The sequence below is a fragment of the Moschus berezovskii genome, chromosome 20 (assembly GCF_049115385.1).
Source record: "Moschus berezovskii isolate FMDL1 chromosome 20, NW_MosBer_1.0, whole genome shotgun sequence".
Taxonomy (NCBI): domain Eukaryota; kingdom Metazoa; phylum Chordata; class Mammalia; order Artiodactyla; family Moschidae; genus Moschus; species Moschus berezovskii.
In genome coordinates, this window is record NC_142479.1 from 11,139,999 (window position 1) to 11,159,379 (window position 19,381).

General features: G+C 48.4%; 1 protein-coding gene across 1 annotated transcript; it reads right to left on the reverse strand.

Moving 5' to 3' along the window:
- Positions 1-1,614: 1,614 nt before the first annotated feature.
- LOC148774621 (uncharacterized) lies at positions 1,615-19,167 on the reverse strand. Its single transcript, XM_088828890.1, has 4 exons — positions 19,033-19,167; positions 8,069-8,381; positions 7,507-7,774; positions 1,615-1,810 (listed from the first exon to the last, which is right to left on the reverse strand). The coding sequence occupies exons 1-4, from the start codon at positions 19,165-19,167 to the stop codon at positions 1,615-1,617; spliced, it is 912 nt and encodes a 303-aa protein (XP_088685016.1).
- Between the last annotated feature and the right edge of the window lie 214 nt (positions 19,168-19,381).

Genomic DNA, 19,381 nt, shown 5'->3' on the forward strand with positions numbered 1-19,381 from the left:
CTCAGATTCAGTGAAACATATCAACGCAAAGCCTGAAGTGATGAAACTCCTGGAAATAAGCACAGGCCATAGGCTCCTTAATGTCAGGGACTTCACAACATGTGTGTGGTGGCGGAAGCAAAATTGCATCTCTTCAAGTCAAGGAAACAGAAAACCAAACAACATCAACTAGCTTCCATCCACTTGAACAGCTTTGCAACAGAAAAGCTTAGCATTCACAAATCAAACAGTAACAAACTAAACACAAAAGAATATTTGCAAGCAGAATATAGAAGGGTTTCCTAAGTAAAAGAGACAAGAACTCACACGACTAAGTTTCTCAGAACAAACCCCAGGCCTACCCCTTCCCCTAACCTCAACTCCATCCCCAAACCTTTACCTCCCTGGAAAGGAAACCTTGAAGCCTCACTCTAGGTCAACAATATACATGCTTACATTCATTCACAGGCACGTGAGCATCCACAGCAGAGACACAGAGAGGAAGAGACAGACTGAATTTGGAATGTTCAAGAAAGAGACAGAAGGAGGGAGAGAGACTGAACAATGGAGAGAGGAAATGAGTCGATTCCACAGAATTTGCTTGAATCTCTATTTAGTTTTGAAACAATGACAATGCCTATTCCCCCTGCAAAGGGGAAAATGACCCAAGTTGATGAGGCTCAAAGACAAGGATGCGGGGAGCCACTGTTTTGGCATCCTCCCCAGCCCCTCGAATCTGAGTGGCACACTTGAGCAGGAGGATGAAAGTTGATATCAGAGGGAGTGATGTCTGAATATGACCTCCGGTCCTCCCAATGAGGGGGTCAAGAAATAGGCAGGAAGGGGACTGCCTTTTCCCACGTCCCAGAGCCCATTCAGGCCTGATTCTGCCCCATTCTGTACTAGGTCAGCCCTTGTTTGTGCCGGTGGAAGAACTCAGACTTTCCCTTGTGCCTGAGGTTTCCCACTGAAACAGCACTGTCTACCTGGAGATTCTGAGCACATTTGCCGAGAGGGCTTCGTTTGGCAGATGACTTCTTGAAAGGACCTACACGGTCCTTTCAGATACCCAAAGGCTACTTCAAATGACATAGAAACCAGAATAATCCAGTTTGGTCTTCCAACATATGGGGAGTCAGAACAATCGCCTGGAGAAAGGAAAAGCTACCCACTCCATGATTCTGGCCTAAAGAATTCCATGGACTGTGGAATTCATGGGAATGCCAAGACTCGAACGATACAGAGAGACTATAACTTTCACCTTCAGTCAGAGCATAATAAAGTTTCCTATCGTTTCAGTGATTGTTATTGATTGGGGACCCCGAAATAATGGGAAGAAATGCAGAGAAAAGTAGACTCAATGTTTTCAGGCGGGGGAGAGAGAAACGGGGAGTGCTTGCCATGAATCCAGGCTTTGCTTCTAAGCGGAGGGGGGGGAAATGAGGGTGTTCGAATGTAGCAAGTGGTGATGCTTACACAGCATTCTGAAGGCCTCCATATTCCCAATGGCATCAAGGAAGGAAAATTTATTGACACACACTTGCTAGCAAAATATACAGAAAGACATAAAAGACATAAAAGATGAGAAGAAAGATTCCTAGGCGCCTAATGAAAATCAGCTCAGGGGAAGGGAAGTCAATCTCCCCTGGGTGGGGAGGGAGTGGACAACGTCCATGGGGAACACACAGGGATGGTGGCTGCAGAGCCAACTGCACCCCTGGACGAGGTGTTTGCCGAACGGGCTCTGGGTCTATATCCAGAGCAGTGACCTGTTCTCCCTGCAGGGGTTGGACAGTCATGGTGGGCGTCTGAGTCCTTGGCAGGAGCCAGGACACGCTCCATCTGTTCAGGTGGTCACTCAGGCCCTGACTCGAGTCCTGCTGCCAAAGCCCGAGCAGATGTAAGTGCCGGTGGTGGTGGAGCCTCTGGAAGTCGTGGTGGGACATCAGGGTCATGCAGGCAGAGATCCGATGTGCTGAGGATGCTGGCCAGTACATGGCTGGCCCCGTTTCTTTGGGTGGGGACGTCTCAGGTCTTGATATCCTCTCAGTGGATCCCTGTGTCCTGCACTTGGAGTTCACACCTCTGTAGGGACAGGTCTTGGATATGGAGGTTGGCTGAGCTTGACAGCCAGAGCTGGAGCTGGGGGAGAAGAAAAGTTTGCCACAGGCCAGCCTTGCCTTGTGCCAAAGTGGGCACGAAAGCTTCCTAGAGATTCTCTAAGAAGGCCCAACATTGGAGTCTTCTCTGCAGTCTCCAAGATGGGTAGTTTGAGACCAGCCTTTGGTCCAGGCCCAGCCCCATCTCTGTGGGACTCCTCCCTGTGTGGCTTAGCACCGCCTCCCCACACTCACATGCAGAAGTCCAACTGCCTTATCTCTGAGCTCTGCCGTGCTGGGCTCCAGGTCCTATTGTTGCCTTTGAGGCAGGTTTTCTTGGAGCTCTGTGTCAGAGCCAGCTGTGCTGAGCTCCGTGGAAGCCTTAGACTGGGCCCCGGTTTATGTGCTGCATGGTGTCTGCACAGCAGGTCTTGCCCGCCTCCTCTTCATTGCCAGTTGGGCTGAGCCCTCCATGGCCATGCTCACCTGGAGCCTGCACTGGGCCTCCTGGTCAGGGGGTGGTGCTCTGAACCCTACCTCTGGTAGGTGCATGGGGTGTGCCCCTCAGGGGCCACCTCGGGTGGGACGCTATGCAATGATACTGACCATCAGCCAGCCCTGCTTCGATATTTCTGAGCTTAGCCTGGCCAGGATGTCTATTGTTTCTGCACGCCTGCCCTTCTGCTCCCAGAAAGAACAGAGATGAATGCCTGCTCAGATACCCACTGGGGAGGATGGAGACCCCCCCCAAGAGTGTGAGGTCACCCTGGGCACATGGCTCTGCCCGGACACTCACCATGCCACCAAACGTGCTCTCCTTTGGGGTAGGACACAAGTGGTCCACGGGCTCCTGACCCACATGTGGCTTAGCTTGATTGAGGCAGACACGGCCGGAGAAACACCCATCCACACACAGCGAAAGGCCTAAGGCTTCCCCGGGTGGGACGGGAGAGGTGGCCGGACCCGGCCTGGGGCTCCCCTGTTACCTTTCTCTTCCTGTGGGCAAAGGGCCAGAGAACTCTCGGAGGGGCCCTGAGCCAGCATCGACCGCCTTCCCACACACTCTGCCTATGAGCTCGCCTGAGGCCCTGGCCTCCTGGCAGGGGCAAACAGCAGAACATCTTGACAGCAAGCAATCTGGCTGGGGGCTCCTCTCCTCTGGGCAGGCCTGGATACCCGGGTTGTGGGTTCTGTTGGGTTCTGTTGCCAGGAAGTGACATCATTTCCTGGTTCGTGGCCGAGGCCCCTTCCACAAAGCTCCCCAAGGGAACCTCTGGATTTCTGGCTGTTCTCCCACGTCATTATGCCACTTGCAGGCACAATGACACCCATCCATCCCACCCCACAGCCTTCGGGAGACCTGGGTGAAGGCAGGGCCTGAGCTCTGAGGACACAGCTGCTTTCAGCCCAGGTTCCCTCTTCTCAGAAGTGATGTGGTCCTGGGCAAGCCATGTGCCCCCCATGGTTTCCCCAGTCTCTCCATCTACAGAGTAGGGGTCACTCTTCCATCTCCTCCCTAGGTCTGTCATCCTAGAAACAGCTCCAGTGCATGTTCAAACTTTCGGCTGCTATCACATGGAACTTAGACACTGAGACTTCCCAAAGGACGGATTCAACACAGGGCTGACCTAGAACAGAATGGGCAGAATCAGGCCTGGATGGGCTCTGGGACCTGGGAAAAGGCAGTCCCCTTCCTGCCTATTTCTTGACCCCTGCATTGGGAGGACCAGAAGATCATATTCACACATCGCAACCTCTGATATCAACCTTCCTCGTCCTACTCAAGTGTCCCACTCAGCCTCGAGGCCTGGGGGAGGCTGCCCCAACAGTGGCTCCCCGAATCCTTGTCTTTGAGCCTCGTCAACCTGGGTCATTTTCCCCCTTGCAGGGGGAATAAGCACTGTCATTGTTTTCATCCTCAAGAGAGATTCATGCAAATTCTGAGAAATCGACTCATTTCCTCTCTCCATTGTTCAGTCTCTCTCCCTCGTTCCGTCTCTTTCTTGATCTTTCCAAATTCAGTCTGTCTCTTCCTCTCTACATCTCTCCTGTGGATGCTTCCATGTCTGTGAATGCATGTAAACATGTTGACCTAGGTTGAGGCTTTAGGGTTTCGTGTCGAGTGAGGTAATGGTTTGGGTTGCAGTTGGTGTTAGGGGAAGGGATAGGTCTGGGGTTTGTTCTGGGAAACTTGGGCGTGTGAGTTCTCAGTCTCTTTCACGTAGGAACCCCTTCTCTGATATTCTGTTTGCAAATATACTTTTGTGTTCAGTTTGTTACCATTTTGATTTGTGAATGCTTAAATTTTCTGTTGCAAAGCTGTTCAAGTGGAAGGAAACTCGTGTGTGTCCTTTGGTTTCCTGTTTCCTTGACTTGAAGAGACCCTATTTTACTTTTTCACCCACACATGTTGAGAAGTCCTTGACATTAAAAGCCTATGGCCCGTGCTTATTTCCAGGAGTTTCTTCACTTCAGGCTTTGCGTTGATGTGTTTCACTGAATCTGAGGTGTTATGAGGCCAAAAGCCAATGGGATTGTTCAGGTGGAACCATCTGCAATTTCCATGGTCTTTTGTGGTACAGACTCTTGTTCCCATTCGTATCGCCTCCCCTCATTTGGTGTCGAGGAATTGACCATAGAAGCTTGGGTTTATGTCTGGACCCTCAATTCCATTCCATGGATCTGGTTCTGAGTGCTTGATTTCTTCCCAGTACCATGCTGTCCTGATGATCCTAGTGTGATAGTCTAATTGACTATCAGCAGCCTGCTATGTCCATTTCAGGTTTTTGCGGCCGATTGCATTGACTATTTTGATCCCGTAGTGCTTCCATAGACATTTTGGAATTGTTTGGTTTTTATGCCCTGAGCGCAGCCGTTTTTATTTTGATAGGAATAGCGTGGAACCTCTGGATTGCCCCACGGTGTGGTTCCGGGGGAGGGGGGAAGTGACATCATCTTATCATGAGGAATTTTTCTGATCCGTGAGCACAGCTTATTTTCCATTGGATTGGAGGGCTTCACCTTCTTTCATCCATCTCTTGCAGTTCTCTGAGAAGAGGGGCACCCCTCCTGGATTAGATGGATTCTTAGCTATTGCCTTTCAGGGAATTCACTGTCGGTGGGGTTGATACTTGCCTTCTCCTTCTAAGCATTTGCTGTGCTTGTTAGAATTGCCTAGGATTTCTCTTCCCTTTCCTCACTGTCCATCTCTCTGAGCCTCCAGGTGGAAGAGGCCTAGTCCAGGGTGCCACTGGTCTCGGGGAGTGCAGCTAGACCGTGTTTCTCAGGCCCTCAGTGCTGGGCATCATTTGGTATACTCTCCGTGTCACTTCCTTCGCCTGGTGTCCCTTCAGACCTCTCCTTCAGGCTCGTTTGTGTTCATGTCGTTTGCATATTAGGAGCCAAATCCTGCCTAAACTCTGTGTATGCAAAGTGTTGTCTCCCAGCTTGGGAGGTGTCTTTTGCATTTTCAGACAGTCTTTCCCAGAGTCCTAATCTTGGATTCTACAAAGTTCACTGTGTTCTCTGGTTACTCTTTGTGTAGTGCCTTTCTGCATTGTGTCTGGAGACTAAGAGCTCATGTCTAATGTCTGCTCCATTTCCTTCTGGATTTGTGAACCTTTTTGCATGGAACGTATGTCTAGGAATCATTTGAAGTGCATTTGTTGAAAGGTGTCAATTTTCATGGACATGCATGTCATCCCCTCTGATTTACAAATGGGTTGCTCGGAAACCCTTCTAGAGACCTTCTCGGAAAGATGGGTGTGTTTCAGTATGCATTTCCACAGTTGAAAGGATTCAGTAGCTCTAGCATCAGGGACGCTGTGTCCAGGGAAAGGGGAGTCGGGTGCGGCCTCCCTTTCAACACGGGTCGCCAGTTCGGGTTGACAGGGCGCTGATCTTCCATCTGTGAGCCAGAGGCCACAGGCATCCTTGCGTGCCCTTGTCTGTGTGAGCAGCTGAAGTGAGTTTCGAGTCCGCAGCAGCCCAGCAGGCCTACAGCTTTGGACCGCTACAGGTGAGCATCTAAGAGGACAGGAGCAACCGTGCCAGAAGTAACTGGAATCCACCTTGAGGGCTGGCATTGATCATTAAGTGATGCTCCTGTGGGACTTTGATGGGTCTGGCACACTCTTCTGCCAGAGAGCGAGAGAGATGTCTATGGGCTCTGCTAGGCCCTCCACTCCCTCTTTGGGTCCCGAAGGCTGGTTGTCACCATCCTGTGCACCTATCTGTGAGATGATGACCACCGCCACCTGCACTGTGTTTCCCTTTGCCCATGTGTCCATGCGAAGCGTCAGGCCATCTCTGAGCTACACTAGCCATGTGCATTGCCTCTCATTGGACCTGCACATGTTTCTTCTGTTTCCTTCCTGATCACTGATTTTCGAGAGTATGTGGGGGCCACAAGGATGGTGGGTCTTTCTCTGGCCTTGTTTTCTGAGGAAAACTTATTCCTTTGTTGGTGTGGGTATATCTTTCCATTTCTCCTGCCTGGTTTATTCTTGTGAGTTTGTTTGTGCCAGCGGAAGAACTCAGACTTTCCCTTGTGCCTAGGTGTCCCACTTACAACAGCACTGCCTACCTGGAGATGCTGAGCACATTAGCTGAGAGGGCTTCATTTGGAAGATGACATTTTTAAAGGACCTACATAGTCCTTTCAGATCCCCAAAAGTTACTTCAAATGACGTAGAAACCAGAACTCTCCACTTTGGTCTTCCAATATGTGGGGTGTCAGAACAATCCTCTGGAGAAGGGAAAAGCTACCCACCCAAGTTTCTGGCCTAGACAATTCCATGGACTGTAGAATTCATGGGGATGCCAAGACTCTAACAATACTTAGAGACTATAACTTTCGCCTTCAATAAGAGCAAAATCCAGTTTCCTATCATTTCAGTGAATAGCATTGATTGGGGACCCCAAAAGGATGGGAAGAAATACAGAGAGAAGTAGACTCAATGTTGAGAGGCGGGGGAGAGAGGAACGGTGAGTGCTTGCCATGAATCCAGGCTTTGCTGCGAAGTGGGGGGTATAGAATGAGGGTGTCTGAATGTAGACAGTGGTGACGCTTACACAGCATTGTGAAGGCCTCCATATTCCAAAATGGCATCAAGGAGGGAAAATTTATTGGCACACACTTGTGAGCAAAATATACAGAAAGCCATAAACGACATAAAAGATGAGAAGAAAGATGCATAGGAGCCTGATGAAAATGAGCACTGGGGAAGGAAAGTCAATCTCTCCTGGGTGTGGAGGGAGTAGACGGCGCCCATGCGGAACACACAGGGGTGGAAGCTGAAGAGCCAACGGCGCCCCTGGATGATGTGCTTGCCGAAGGGTTCTGGGCTTCTCTAAATAGCAGGGGATTGTTCTGCCTTCAAGGGTTGGACAGTCATGGTGGGCCTCTGAGTCCTTGGTAGGAGGCAGGGCAGGCTGCCGCTGCAAAGGTGGTCGCTCAGGCCCTGACTCGGGTTCTGCCACCAAAGCCCGAGCAGGTGCAAGTGCACGTGGAGGTGGAGTTTCTCGAAGGCGGGGTGGGACATCTTGGCCTGGCACTGGGTGTCGTGCAGGCACAGAGATCCAATGTGCTGAGGGTGGTGGCCAATACCCGGCTGGCCCCTTGTCATTGGGAGGGGACGTCTCAGGTATCGATCTCCCCTCAGTGGATCTGTGAGTCCTGCACCAGGAGTTCCCACCTCCGTAGGGACAGGACTTAGACATGGAGGCTGGCTGAGTTTGATGGCCAGAGCTAGAGCTGGGGGAGAAGAAAAGTTTGCCACAGGCCAGCCTTGCCATGTGCCTAAGTGGGCACGAAAGCTTCCTAGAGATTCGCTAAGAAGGCCCAGCATCGGAGTCTTCTCTGCAGTCTCCAAGATGGGTGGTGTGAGGCTAGCCTTCGTTCCAGGCCCAGCCCCAGCTCTGGTGGACACCTGCTGTGTGGCTCAGCACCTCCTCCCCTCGCTCACAGGCAGTAGCCCCAGTCAACTCACCTCTGTGCTCTTCCATGCTGGGCTCCAGGTCTTCCTGCTGCCTCCAAGGCAGGGCTTCTCGGAGTTCTGCATCAGAGCCGGCTGTGCTGAGCTCCGTGGCAGCCTGAGACTGGGCCCCCAGGTGTGTGCTGGGTGGAGTCTGGACAGCAGGCCTTGCCTGCTTTCTCTTCATCACCAATTGGGCTGAGCCCTCTGTGGCCACCCTCACCTGGAGCTTGCACTGGGCCTCCCGGGCAGGGGGCTGGGGCTCTGAGCCCTCCCTCTGGGAAGTGGATGTGGTGTGCCACTCAGAGGCCACCTCGGCTGGGACGATCTGCAAAGTCAGTGACTATCAGCCAGCCCTGCTTCGATATTTATGAGCTTAGCCTGACCAGGATGGCTGCTGCTTCTGCCTGCCTGCCCTTCTGCTCCAAGAAAGACCAGAGACACGAGTGTCTGCTCAGATACCACCCGGGAGGATGGAGAACCCCCTGAGGGCATGAGGTCAGCCTGGGCATCTGGCTCTGCCCGGACACCCCCCATGACACACAGCCTGCTCTCCCCTGAGGTGTGGACACAAGCAGCACACGGGCTCCTGACCGAAATGCGGCTGGGCTTGCTTGAGGCAGACACACCCTGAGAAAGCCCCATCCACACACACGGAAAGGCCTCAGGCTTCCCCATGTGGGACGGGAGAGGTGACCGGACCCGGTCTGGGGCTCCCCTGTTACCTTTCTTTTCCTTTGGCTAAAGGCCAGAGGCCTCTCAGGGGGGGCCCTGAGCCAGCGTCGACCACATTCCCACGCATTCTGCCTGTTAGCTAGCATGAGACCCTGGCCTCTGGGCAGGGGAAAACAGCAAACATCTTCACAGCAAACAATCCTGCCAGGGTCTCCTCTCCGCTGGCCAGGCCTGGATACATGGGTTGCGGTTCTATTGGGTTCTGTTGCCAGGAAGTGACATCATTTCCTGGTTAGTGGCCGAGGTCCCTTCCACAAAGCTCCCCAATGGAACCTCTGGGTTTCTGGCTGTTCCCCCATGACCTTAGGCCACGTGCAGGCACAGTGACAGCCACACAGCCCACCCCACAGCCTTGGGGAGACCTGGGTGCAGCCAGGGCCTGAGCTCTGAGGACACAGCTGCTTTCAGGACAGGCTCTTTCTTCTCAGAAATGTTGTGGCCCTGGGCAAGCCATGTGCCCCACAGGGTTTCCCATCTCTCCATCTGAAGAGTGGGTCACACTCTCCCATCTCCTGCCTAGGTCTGTCAGCCTACGAAGAGCTCCAGTCCCTGTTCAGACTTTGGGCTGCTTTCACATGGAGCTTGGACACAGACTTCCCAAAGGATGGATTCCACACACGGATGACCTAGCACAGAATGGGCAGTATCAGGGCTGGATTTGCTCTGGGACCTGGCAAAAGGCAGGCCCCTTCCTGCCTATTTATTGCCCCCGCATTGGGAGGACCGGAAGGTCATATTCACACATCACCGCCTCTGATATCAACATTCCTTGTCCTACTCAATTGTCCCACTCAGCCTTGAGGGTTTGGGGAGTCTGCCCCAACAGTGGCTCCCCGCATCCTTGTCTTTAAGTCTCATCATCGTGGGTCATTTTCCCCTTTGCAGAGGAATATTCACTGTCACTGTTTCCAACCTCAAGAGAAATTCATGCATATTCTGTGAAATCGACTCATTTCCTCTCTGCATTGTTCAGTCGCTCTCCCTCATTTCCTCTTTTTCTTGGCCTTTCCAATTTCAGTCTGTCTCTTCCTCTCTGTGTCTCTCCTGTGGATGCTCTCATGCCTGCGAATGCATGTATGCATGTATATTTTTGACCAAGGGTGAGGCTTTAGTGTTTCGTTTTGAGTGAGGTAAAGGTTTACTGTTGGAGGTGGTGTTAGGGGAAAGGATACGTCTGGGATTGTTCTGGGAGACTTACTGGTGTGAGTTCTCTGTCTCTTTTACGTAGGAACCCCTTCTCTGATATTCTGCTTGTAAATATTCTTGTGTGTTCAGTTTGATAGCATTTTTATTTGTGAATGCTTAGCTTTCTGTTGCCAAGCTTTTCAAGTGACGGAAACTCGTGGGTGTCCTCTGGTTTCCTGTTTCCTTGAATTGAAGAGATTCAACTTTGCTTCCCCCCAACACACACATGTTGAGAAGTCCTTGACAAGGAGGACCCTATGGCCCCTGCTTATTTCCAGGAGTTTCATCACTTCACGGTTTGCGTTGATGTGTTTCACTGAATCTAAGGTGTTATGAGACCAAAAGCCAATGTGATTGTTCAGATGCAACCATCTCCATTTCCCAAGTCTTTTCGTTGCAGAGGCTCTTGTTCCCATTTATATCGCCTCCCCTCATTTGGCATCAATAAATTGACCATAGAAGCTTGGGTTTATTTCTGGACTCTCAATTCCATTCCATGGATCTGGTTCTGCATGTTTGATTTCTTCCCAGTACCATGATGTCCTGTTATCCTGGTGTGATAATCAAATTGGCTATCAGGCAGCCATGCTATGTCCATTTCTGGACTTTGTAGCAGATTGCATTGACCCTTTTGACTCCTTTGTGTTTCCATAGACATTTTGGATTTCTTTGGTTATAATGCCCTGAGAGCAGCAGTTGGTATTTTGAGAGGAATAGCTTGGAACCTCTGGAGTGATCCACGTTGGAGATCAGGGGGATGGGGAACTGACATCATCTTACCAGGAGGAATTCTTCTGATCCGTGAGCACAGCTTATTTTCCATTGGATTTGTGGGCTTCACCTTCTTTCCTCCGTCTCTTGCAGTTCTCTGAGAAGAAGGACTTCCCTAATGGGTTAGATGGGCTCCTAGCTATTGCCTTTCTGGGAATATCACTGTCGGTAGGGTTGTTCCTTGACTTCTCCTTCAAAGCATTTGCTCTGAGTGTTAGAAATGCCAAGGATTTCTTTTTCCCTTCCTCACTGTCCATCTCTCTGAGCCTCCAGGTAGAAGAGGCCTAGTTCAGGGCCCCACGGGGCTCAGGGAGTGCAGCTAGACCGTCTTTCTCAGGCCCTCTATGCTGGGCATCATTCGGTGTACTCTCCGTGTCCCTTCTTTCATCTGGTGTCCCTTCAGACCTCTCCTTCAAGCTTGTTTGTGTTCGTGCCGTTTGTGTATTACGAGCCAAATCCTGCCACAGCTCTGTGTCTGTAAACTGTTGTCTCCCAGATTGGGATGTGTCGTTTGCACTTTCCAGAAGGTCTTTCCCAGAGTCCAAATTTTGGATTTTATTTATTTTTAAAAAATTTATTTTATTGGAGGCAAATTACCTTGCATTAATATATTGGTTGATTTTGCCATACATTGACACGAATCCGCTCCGGGTGTACATGTGTTCTCTTTCTTGAACCCCCCTCCCACCTCCCTCTTCCCCATATCTTCCCTCCAGGTCATCCCCGTGAAGCAGCCCCAAGCATCCTGTATCATGCGTTGAATCTGGACTGGTGATTTATTTCACATATGATAATATACATGCTGCAATGTCATTCTCCCCAATCATCCCACCTCACCCTCTCCCATAGACTCCTAAAGACTGTTCTATATACCTATGTCTATTTTGCAGTCTCGTATACAGGGTTAATGTTACCATCTTTCTAAATTCCATATATATATATATATATATATATATATATATATATATATATATATATGTGTGTGTGCGTGTGTGTGTGTATTAGTATACTGTATTGGTGTTTTTCTTTCTGGCTTATTTCACTCTGTATAATAGGCTCCAATTTCATCCACCTCATTAAAACTGATTCAAATGCATTCTCTTTGATGGCTGAAAAATATTCCATTGTGTATATGTACCAAAGCTTTCTTATCCATTCATCTGCAGATGGACATCTAGGTTGCTTCAATGTCTTGGCTATTATGAACATTGGAGTACATGTGTCGCTTTCAATTCTGGTTTCCTCCGTGTGTATGTCCAGGAGTGCGATTGCTGGATCATATGGCAGTTCTATTTCCAGTTTTTTGAGGAATCTTGACAGTGTTCTCCATAGTGGCTGTACTAGTTTGCATTCCCACCAACAGTGTAAGAGGGTTCCCTTTTCTCCACACCCTCTCCAGCATTTATTGCATGTAGACTTTTGGATAGCAGCCATTCTGACTGGTGTGAAATGTTGTCTCATTGTGGTTTTGCTTTGCATTTCTCTGATTATGAGGGATGTTGAGCTTTTTTTCATGTGTTTGTTAGCCATCTTTATGTCTTTGAACAAATATTAAAAGCAGCAAGGGAAAAACAACAAATAACACACAAGTTGATCCCCATAAGGATAACAGCTGATCTCTCAGCAGAAACTCTTCAGCCCAGGAGGGAATGGCAAGAAATACTTAAAGTGATGAAAGAAAGTAACCTACAGCCCAGATTACTATACCCAGCAAGGATCTCATTCAAATATGAAGGAGAAATCTAAAGCTTTACAGACAAGCAAAAGCTGAGAGAATTCAGCATCACCAAACCAACTGCCCAACAAATACTAAAGGATCTTCTCTAGACAGGAAACACAGAAAGTGTACATGAACTAGAATCCAAAACTATAAAGAAAATGGCAACGGGATCAAACTTATCAATAATCACCTTAAACGTAAATGGGTTGAATGCCCCAACCAAAAGACAAAGTCTGGCTGAATGGATACAAAAACAAGACCCCCATATATGTTGTCTACAAGAGACCCACCTCAAATCGAGGGACACATACAGACTGAAAGTGAAGGGCTGGAAGAAGATATTCCACGCAAATAGAGACCAAAAGAAAGCAGGAGTTGAAATACTCATATCAGATAAAATAGACTTTAAAAAAAGGCTGTGAAAAGAGACAAAGAAGTAAACTACATAATGATCAAAGGATCAATCCAAGAAGAAGATATAACAATTATAAATATTTATGCACCCAACATAGAAGCACCACAATATGTAAGACAATTACTAACAAGTATTAAAGGGGAAATTAACAATAACACAATAATAGTGGGAGACTTTAACACCCCACTTACATCTATGGATAAATGAACTAAACAGAAAATTAACAAGGAAACGCAAACTTTAAATGATACAATAGACCAGTTAGACCTAATAGATCTCTATAGGACATTTCACCATAAAACAATGAATTTCACCTTTTTCTCAAGGACACACGAAACCTTTTCCAGGATAGATCACATCCTGGGACATAAATCTAGCCTTGTTAAATTCAAAAAAATTGAAATCATTCCAAGCATTTTTTCTGACCACAATGCAGTAAGATTAGATCTCCTTTACGGGAGAAAAACTATTTAAAATGCCAACATATGGAGGCTGAACAACACGCTGCTTAATAATGAACAAATCATAGAAGAAATCAAAAGAGAAATCAAAATACGCATAGAAATGAATGAAAATGAAAACACAACAACCCCAAACCTCTGGGAAACTGTAAAAGCAGTGCTAAGTGGGAAGTTCACAGTAATATAGGCACACCTCAAGAAACATGAAAAAAGTCAACTAAATAACCTAACTCTTGATCTAAAGAAACTAGAAAAGGAAGAAATGAAGACCCCAGGGTTAATAGAAGAAAAGAAATCGTAAAAATTAGGGCAGAGATAAATGCAAAAGAAACAAAAGAGACCATAGCAAAAATCAACAAAGCCAAAAGCTGGTTCTTTGAGAAGGTAAGCAAAATTGCCAAACCACTAGCCAGAATCATCAAGAAACAAAGGAGGAAGAACCAAATCAATAAAATTAGAAATGAAAATGGAGAGATCATAAGCAACAACAGAGAAATACAAAGGATTATTAGAGAATACTATCAGCAATTATATGGCAATAAAATGAATAACTTGGAAGAAATGGACAAATTACTAGAAAAGTACACCTTGCCAAAGCTGAACCAGGAAGAAATAGAAAATCTGAACAGACCCATCACAAGCACGGAACTAGAGGATGTAATCGGACATCTTCCAGCAAACAAAAGCCCAGGTCCACACGGATTCACAGCTGAATTCTACCAAAAATTTAGAGAAGAGCTAACACCTATTCTACTCAAACTCTTCCAGAAAATTGCTGAGGAAGAGAAACTTCCAAACTCATTCTATGAGGCCAACATCGCCCTAATCCCCAAACCTGGTAAACATCCCACAAAAAAAGAAAACTACAGGCCAATATCACTGATGAACATAGATGTAAAAATCCTTAACAAAATTCTAGCAATCAGAATCCAAGAACACATTAAGAAGATCATACATCATGACGAAGTGGGCTTTATCCCAGGAATTCAAGGATTCTTCAATATCTGCAAATCAATCATCGTAATACACCACATTAACAAACTGAAAAATAAAAATCATATGATTATCTCAATAGATGCAGAGAAAGCATTTGACAAAATACAAGATCCATTTATGATAAAAACTCTCCAGAAAGTGGGAATAGAAGGGACATATCTCAACATAATAAAAGCTATGTATGACAAACCCAGAACAAACATTATCCTCACCGGTGAAAAACTGAAAGTATTTCCCCAAAAGTCAGGGACAAGACAAGGGTGCCCACTCTGACCACTACTATTCAACATAGTTCTGGAAGTTTTGGCTACAGAAATCAGAGAAGAAAAAGACATAAAAGGAATACAAATTGGAAAAGAAGAAGTAAAACTTTCACTATTCGCTGATTAATTGATCCTCTACACAGAAAACACTAAAGACGCTACCAGAAAACTACTAGAGTTAGTCAATGATTACAGTAAAGTTGCAGGATATAAAATCAACACACAGAAATCCCTTGCATTCCTATACAATAATAATGAGAAATAGAAAGAGAAATTAAGGAAACTATTCCATTCACTGTTGCAACGAAAAGAATTAAATACTTAGGAATATATCTACCTAAGCAAACAAAAGACTTGTACATAGAAAACTATAAAACACTAGTGAAAGTAATCAAAGAGGACACTAATAGATGGAGAAATATACCGTGTTCGTAGATTGGAAGAATAAATATTGTGAAAATGAGTATACTACACACAGTAATTTATACATTCAATGCAATCCCTATCAAGCTACCAATGATATTTTTCACAGAACTAGAACAACTAATCTCACAATTTGTATGGAAATGCAAAAATAAAACCTCGAATAGCCAAAGCAATCTTGAAGAAGAAGAATGGAACTGGAGGAATTAAACTGCCTGACTTCAGGCTCTACTACAAAGCCACAGTTATCAAGACAGTATGGTACTGGCATAAAGACAGAAACATAGATCAATGCAACAAAATAGAAAATCCAGAGATAAATCCATGCACCTAGGAACAGCTTATCTTTGACAAAGTAGGCAAGAATATAAAATGGAGAAAAGACACTCTCTTTAACAAGTGGTGCTGGGAAGACTGGTCAGCTACTTGTAAAAGAATCAAACTAGAACTCTTCCTAACACCATACACCAAAATAAACTCAAAATGGATTAGAGAGCTAAATGTAAGACCAGATTCTATAAAACTCCTAGAGGAGAACGTAGGCAAAACACTCTCCGACATAAATCACAGCAGGATCCTCCAAGACCCACCTCCCAGAATATTGGAAATAAAAGCAAAAATAAACAAATGGGACTTAAATAAAATCAAAAGCTTCTGCACAGCAAGGGGAACTATAAGCAAGGTGAAAAGACAGCCTTCAGAATGGGAGAAAATAATAGCAAATGAAGCAACTGATAAAGGATTAATCTCCCAAATATACAAGCATCTGCTGCAGCTCAATTCGAGAAAAATAAGTGACCCAATCAAAAAATCGGCCAAATCTTGAATTTTAAAAATGTCACTGTGTTCCCTGGTTACTCTTTGTTTAGTGCCTTGCTGTACTGTGTGTGAAAACTAAGAGCTCATGTCTAATGTCTGCTCCATTTCCTTCTGGATTTGTGAACCATTTGGAATGGAACATATGTCTAGGAATCATGTGAAGTGCAATTGTTGAGAGTGTCAAGTTTCCATGGACATGCATGTCATCCCCTCTGGTTTCCAAATGAGTTGTTCCGAAACTCTTTTGGAGACCTTCTCGGAAAGATGGGTGTTTTTCAGTTTGCCTTTCCACAGGTGATTGGATTCAGCAGCTCTAGAAGCAGGGACGCTGTGTCCAGGGAAAGGGGAGTCCAGTGCGGCCTCCCTTTCAGCACCGATCCCCATTTCGAGATGACAGGGTGCTGATCTTCCATCTGTGAGCCAGAGGCCACAGTCATCCTTGTGTACCCTTGTCTGTGTGAGCAACTGAAGGGAGTTTCTTCTCCACAGGCGCCCAGCAGGCCTGTGGCTTCGGACCGCCAGAGGTGAGCATCTCAAAGGAGAAGAACAACGGTGCCAGAAGTGGAGCTGGATCCACCCTGAGGTTGGGCACTGATCACCAAGAGACGCTCCTGTGGGACTTTGATGGGTCCGGCACACTCTTCTGCCAGAGAGTGAGAGATGTCTGTGGGATCTGCTAGGCCCTCTGCTCCCTCTTTGGGTTCCAAAGGCTGGTTATCACCATCCTGAGCACCTAGCTCTGAGATGATGACCACCTGCACCTGCACTGTGTTTCCCTTTGCCCGCGTGTCCATTCAAAGCGTCAGGCTGTCTCTGAGCTACACTAGCCATGTCCATTGCCTCTCATTGGACCTGCGCATGTTTCTTCTGTTTCCTTCCCAATCACTGATTTTCTTGAGCATGTGGGGGCCACAAGGATGGTGGGTCTTTCTCTGGCCTTGTTTTCTGAGGAATACTTGTCCCTTTGTTGGTGTGGGTTTATCTTTCCATTTCTCCTGCCTGGTTTATTGCTGTGAGTTTATTTGTGCCGACGGAAGAACTCAGCCTTTCTCTTGTGCCACTTACAACAGCAATGGCTACCTGGAGATTCTGAACATATTTGCTAAGAGGGCTTTATTTGGCCGATGACATCTTGAAAGACCTACACTGTCCTTTCAGATTTCCAAAGGCTCCTTCAAATGACATAGAAACCAGAATTCTCCAGTTTGGTCTTCCAATATGTGGGGAGTCAGCACAATCCCCTGGAGGAGGGCAAAGCTACCAACTCATGGATTCTGGCCTAGAGAATTCCATGGACTGTAGAATTCATGGGGATGCCAAGACTAACAATACTGAGAGACTATAAATTTGACCTTCAGTCAGAGGAAAATCTAGTTTCCTCTCATTTTAGTGATTGGCATTGATTGGGGAAGCCCCCAAAATGGGAAGAAATGCAGAGAGAAGACGACTCAATGTTGTCAGGCGGGGGAGAGTGGAACGGGTTCTGCTTGCCATGAATCCAGGCTTTGCTGGAAGTGGAGGGGGTAGAATGAGGGTGTCCCAATGTAGACAGTGGTGATGCTTAAACAGCATTGTGAAGGCCTCCATATTCCCAACTGGCATCAACGAAGGAAGCCTTATTGACACACACTTACGAGCAAAATATACAGAAAGCTATAAATGACATAAAAGATGTGGAGAAAAATGCCTAGGCCCCTGATGAAAATCAGCTCAGGGTAAGGAAAATCAATCTCCCCTGTGTGGGGAGGGAGTGGATGGCGTCCATGGGGAACACACGGGGATGGAGCCTGCAGAGCCAACCGCGCCCCTGGATGATGTGTTGCCGAAGGGCTCTGGGCTTCTGTCCAGAGCAGAGGCCTGTTCTCCCTGCAAGGGTGGGACAGTCATGGTGGGCGTCTCAGTCCTTGGTAGGAGGCAGGGCAGGCTGCCGCTGCGAAAGTAGTCACTCAGGTCCTGACTCTGGTTCTGCCACCAAAGCAGGAGCTGGTGCAAGTGCATATGGAGGTGGGGGTTCTGGAAGGCAGGGTGGGACATCGGGGCCTGGGGTTGGCGGTCGTGCAGGCACAAAGTTCGGACGTGCTGAGGGTGCTGGCTAGTACCCGGCTGGCCCCGTGTCATTGGGAGGGGATGTCTCAGGTCTCGATCTCCCCTCAGTGGATCCCTGGGTCCTGCACCTTGAGCTCCCACCTCTGTAGGGACAGGTCTTGGACGTGGAGGCTGGCCGAGTTTGATGGCCAGTGCTAGAGCTGGGGGAGAAGAAAAGTTTGCCACAGGCCAGCCTTGCCATGTGCCTAAGTGGGCACAAAAGCTTCCTAGAGATTCGCTAAGAAGGCCCAGCATCGGAGTCTTCTCTGCAGTCTCCAAGATGGGTGGTGTGAGGCCAGCCTTTGATCCAGGCCCAGCCCCAGCTGTGGGGGACTCCTCCCTGTGTGGCTCAGCACAGCCTTCCCATGCTCACAGGCAGTAGCCCCAGCCAACTCGCCTCAGTGCTCTGCCGTACTGAATTCCAGGTCTTCCTGCTGCATCGAGGCAGGGCTTCTCGGAGCTCTGGGTCAGAGCTGACTGTGCTGAGCTCCATGGCATCCTGAGACTGGGCCCCGGGGTGTGTGCTGGGTGGCGTCTGGGCAGCAAGCCTTGCCTGCCTCCTCTTAATCGCCATTTGGGCTGAGCCCTCCGTGACCACGCTCACCTGGAGCCTGCACTGTGCCTCCCGGGCAGGGGGCTGGTGCTCTGAGCCCTCCCTCTGGGAGGTGGATGTGGTGTTCCCCTCAGGGGCACCCCAGTTGGGACGATCTGGAATTACAATAACCATTAGCCAGCCCTGCTTCGATATTTCTCAGCTGAGCCTGGCCAGGATGGCTGCTGCTTTTGCCCGCCTGCCCTTCTGCTCCCAGAAAGAACAGAGAGACGAGTGTCTGCTCAGATACCCAACCAGGAGGTCGGAGACCCCCCTGAGGGCGTGAGGTCAGCCTGGGCAGCTAGCTCTGCCCGGACTCTGCCCATGCCACCCAGCCTGCTCTCCCCTAGGGTGTGGACACAGGCGTCCCACAGGCTCCTGACCCACATGCGGCTGGGCGTTCTGGAGGCAGACACAGCCCGAGAAAACCCAATCCACACACAGGGAAAGGCCTCAGACTTCCCCGGGTGGGAAGGGAGAGGTGGCCGGACCCGGCATGGGCCTCCCCTGTTACTTTTCTCTTTCTTCGGGCAAAGGTCCAGAGGCCTCTTTGGGGGCCCCTGAGCCAGCGTCGACTGCATTCCCACACACTCTGCCTGTGAGCTCGCCTGAGGCCCCGGCCTCTGGGCAGGGGCAAACAGTAAAACATCTTGAGAGCAAGTGATCTGGCCAGGGGCTCTTCTCCGCTGGAAAAGCCTGGATACACGGGTTGCGGGTTCTGTTGGTTCTGTTGCCAGGAAGTGACATCATTTCCTGGTTCGTGGCTGAGGTCCCTTCCACAAAGCTCCCCAAGGGAACGTCTGGGTTTCTGGCTGTTCCCCCACGTCCTTAGGCCACGTGCAGGCACAGTGACACCCACAAAG

What these genes read in the sequence shown, in the direction of transcription:
- LOC148774621 (XM_088828890.1), bottom strand. Translation starts at nt 19,167, where the DNA reads ATGTTTTACTGTTTGCCCCTGCCCAGAGGCCGGGGCCTCAGGCGAGCT. An exon ending in TTGCCCGAAGAAAGAGAAAA is followed by an intron (nt 8,382 to 19,032) that starts GTAACAGGGGAG and finishes CTGACTTTGCAG; the next exon opens with ATCGTCCCAGCCGAGGTGGC. An exon ending in CAGCATGGAAGAGCACAGAG is followed by an intron (nt 7,775 to 8,068) that starts GTGAGTTGACTG and finishes GTCCCTACGGAG; the next exon opens with GTGGGAACTCCTGGTGCAGG.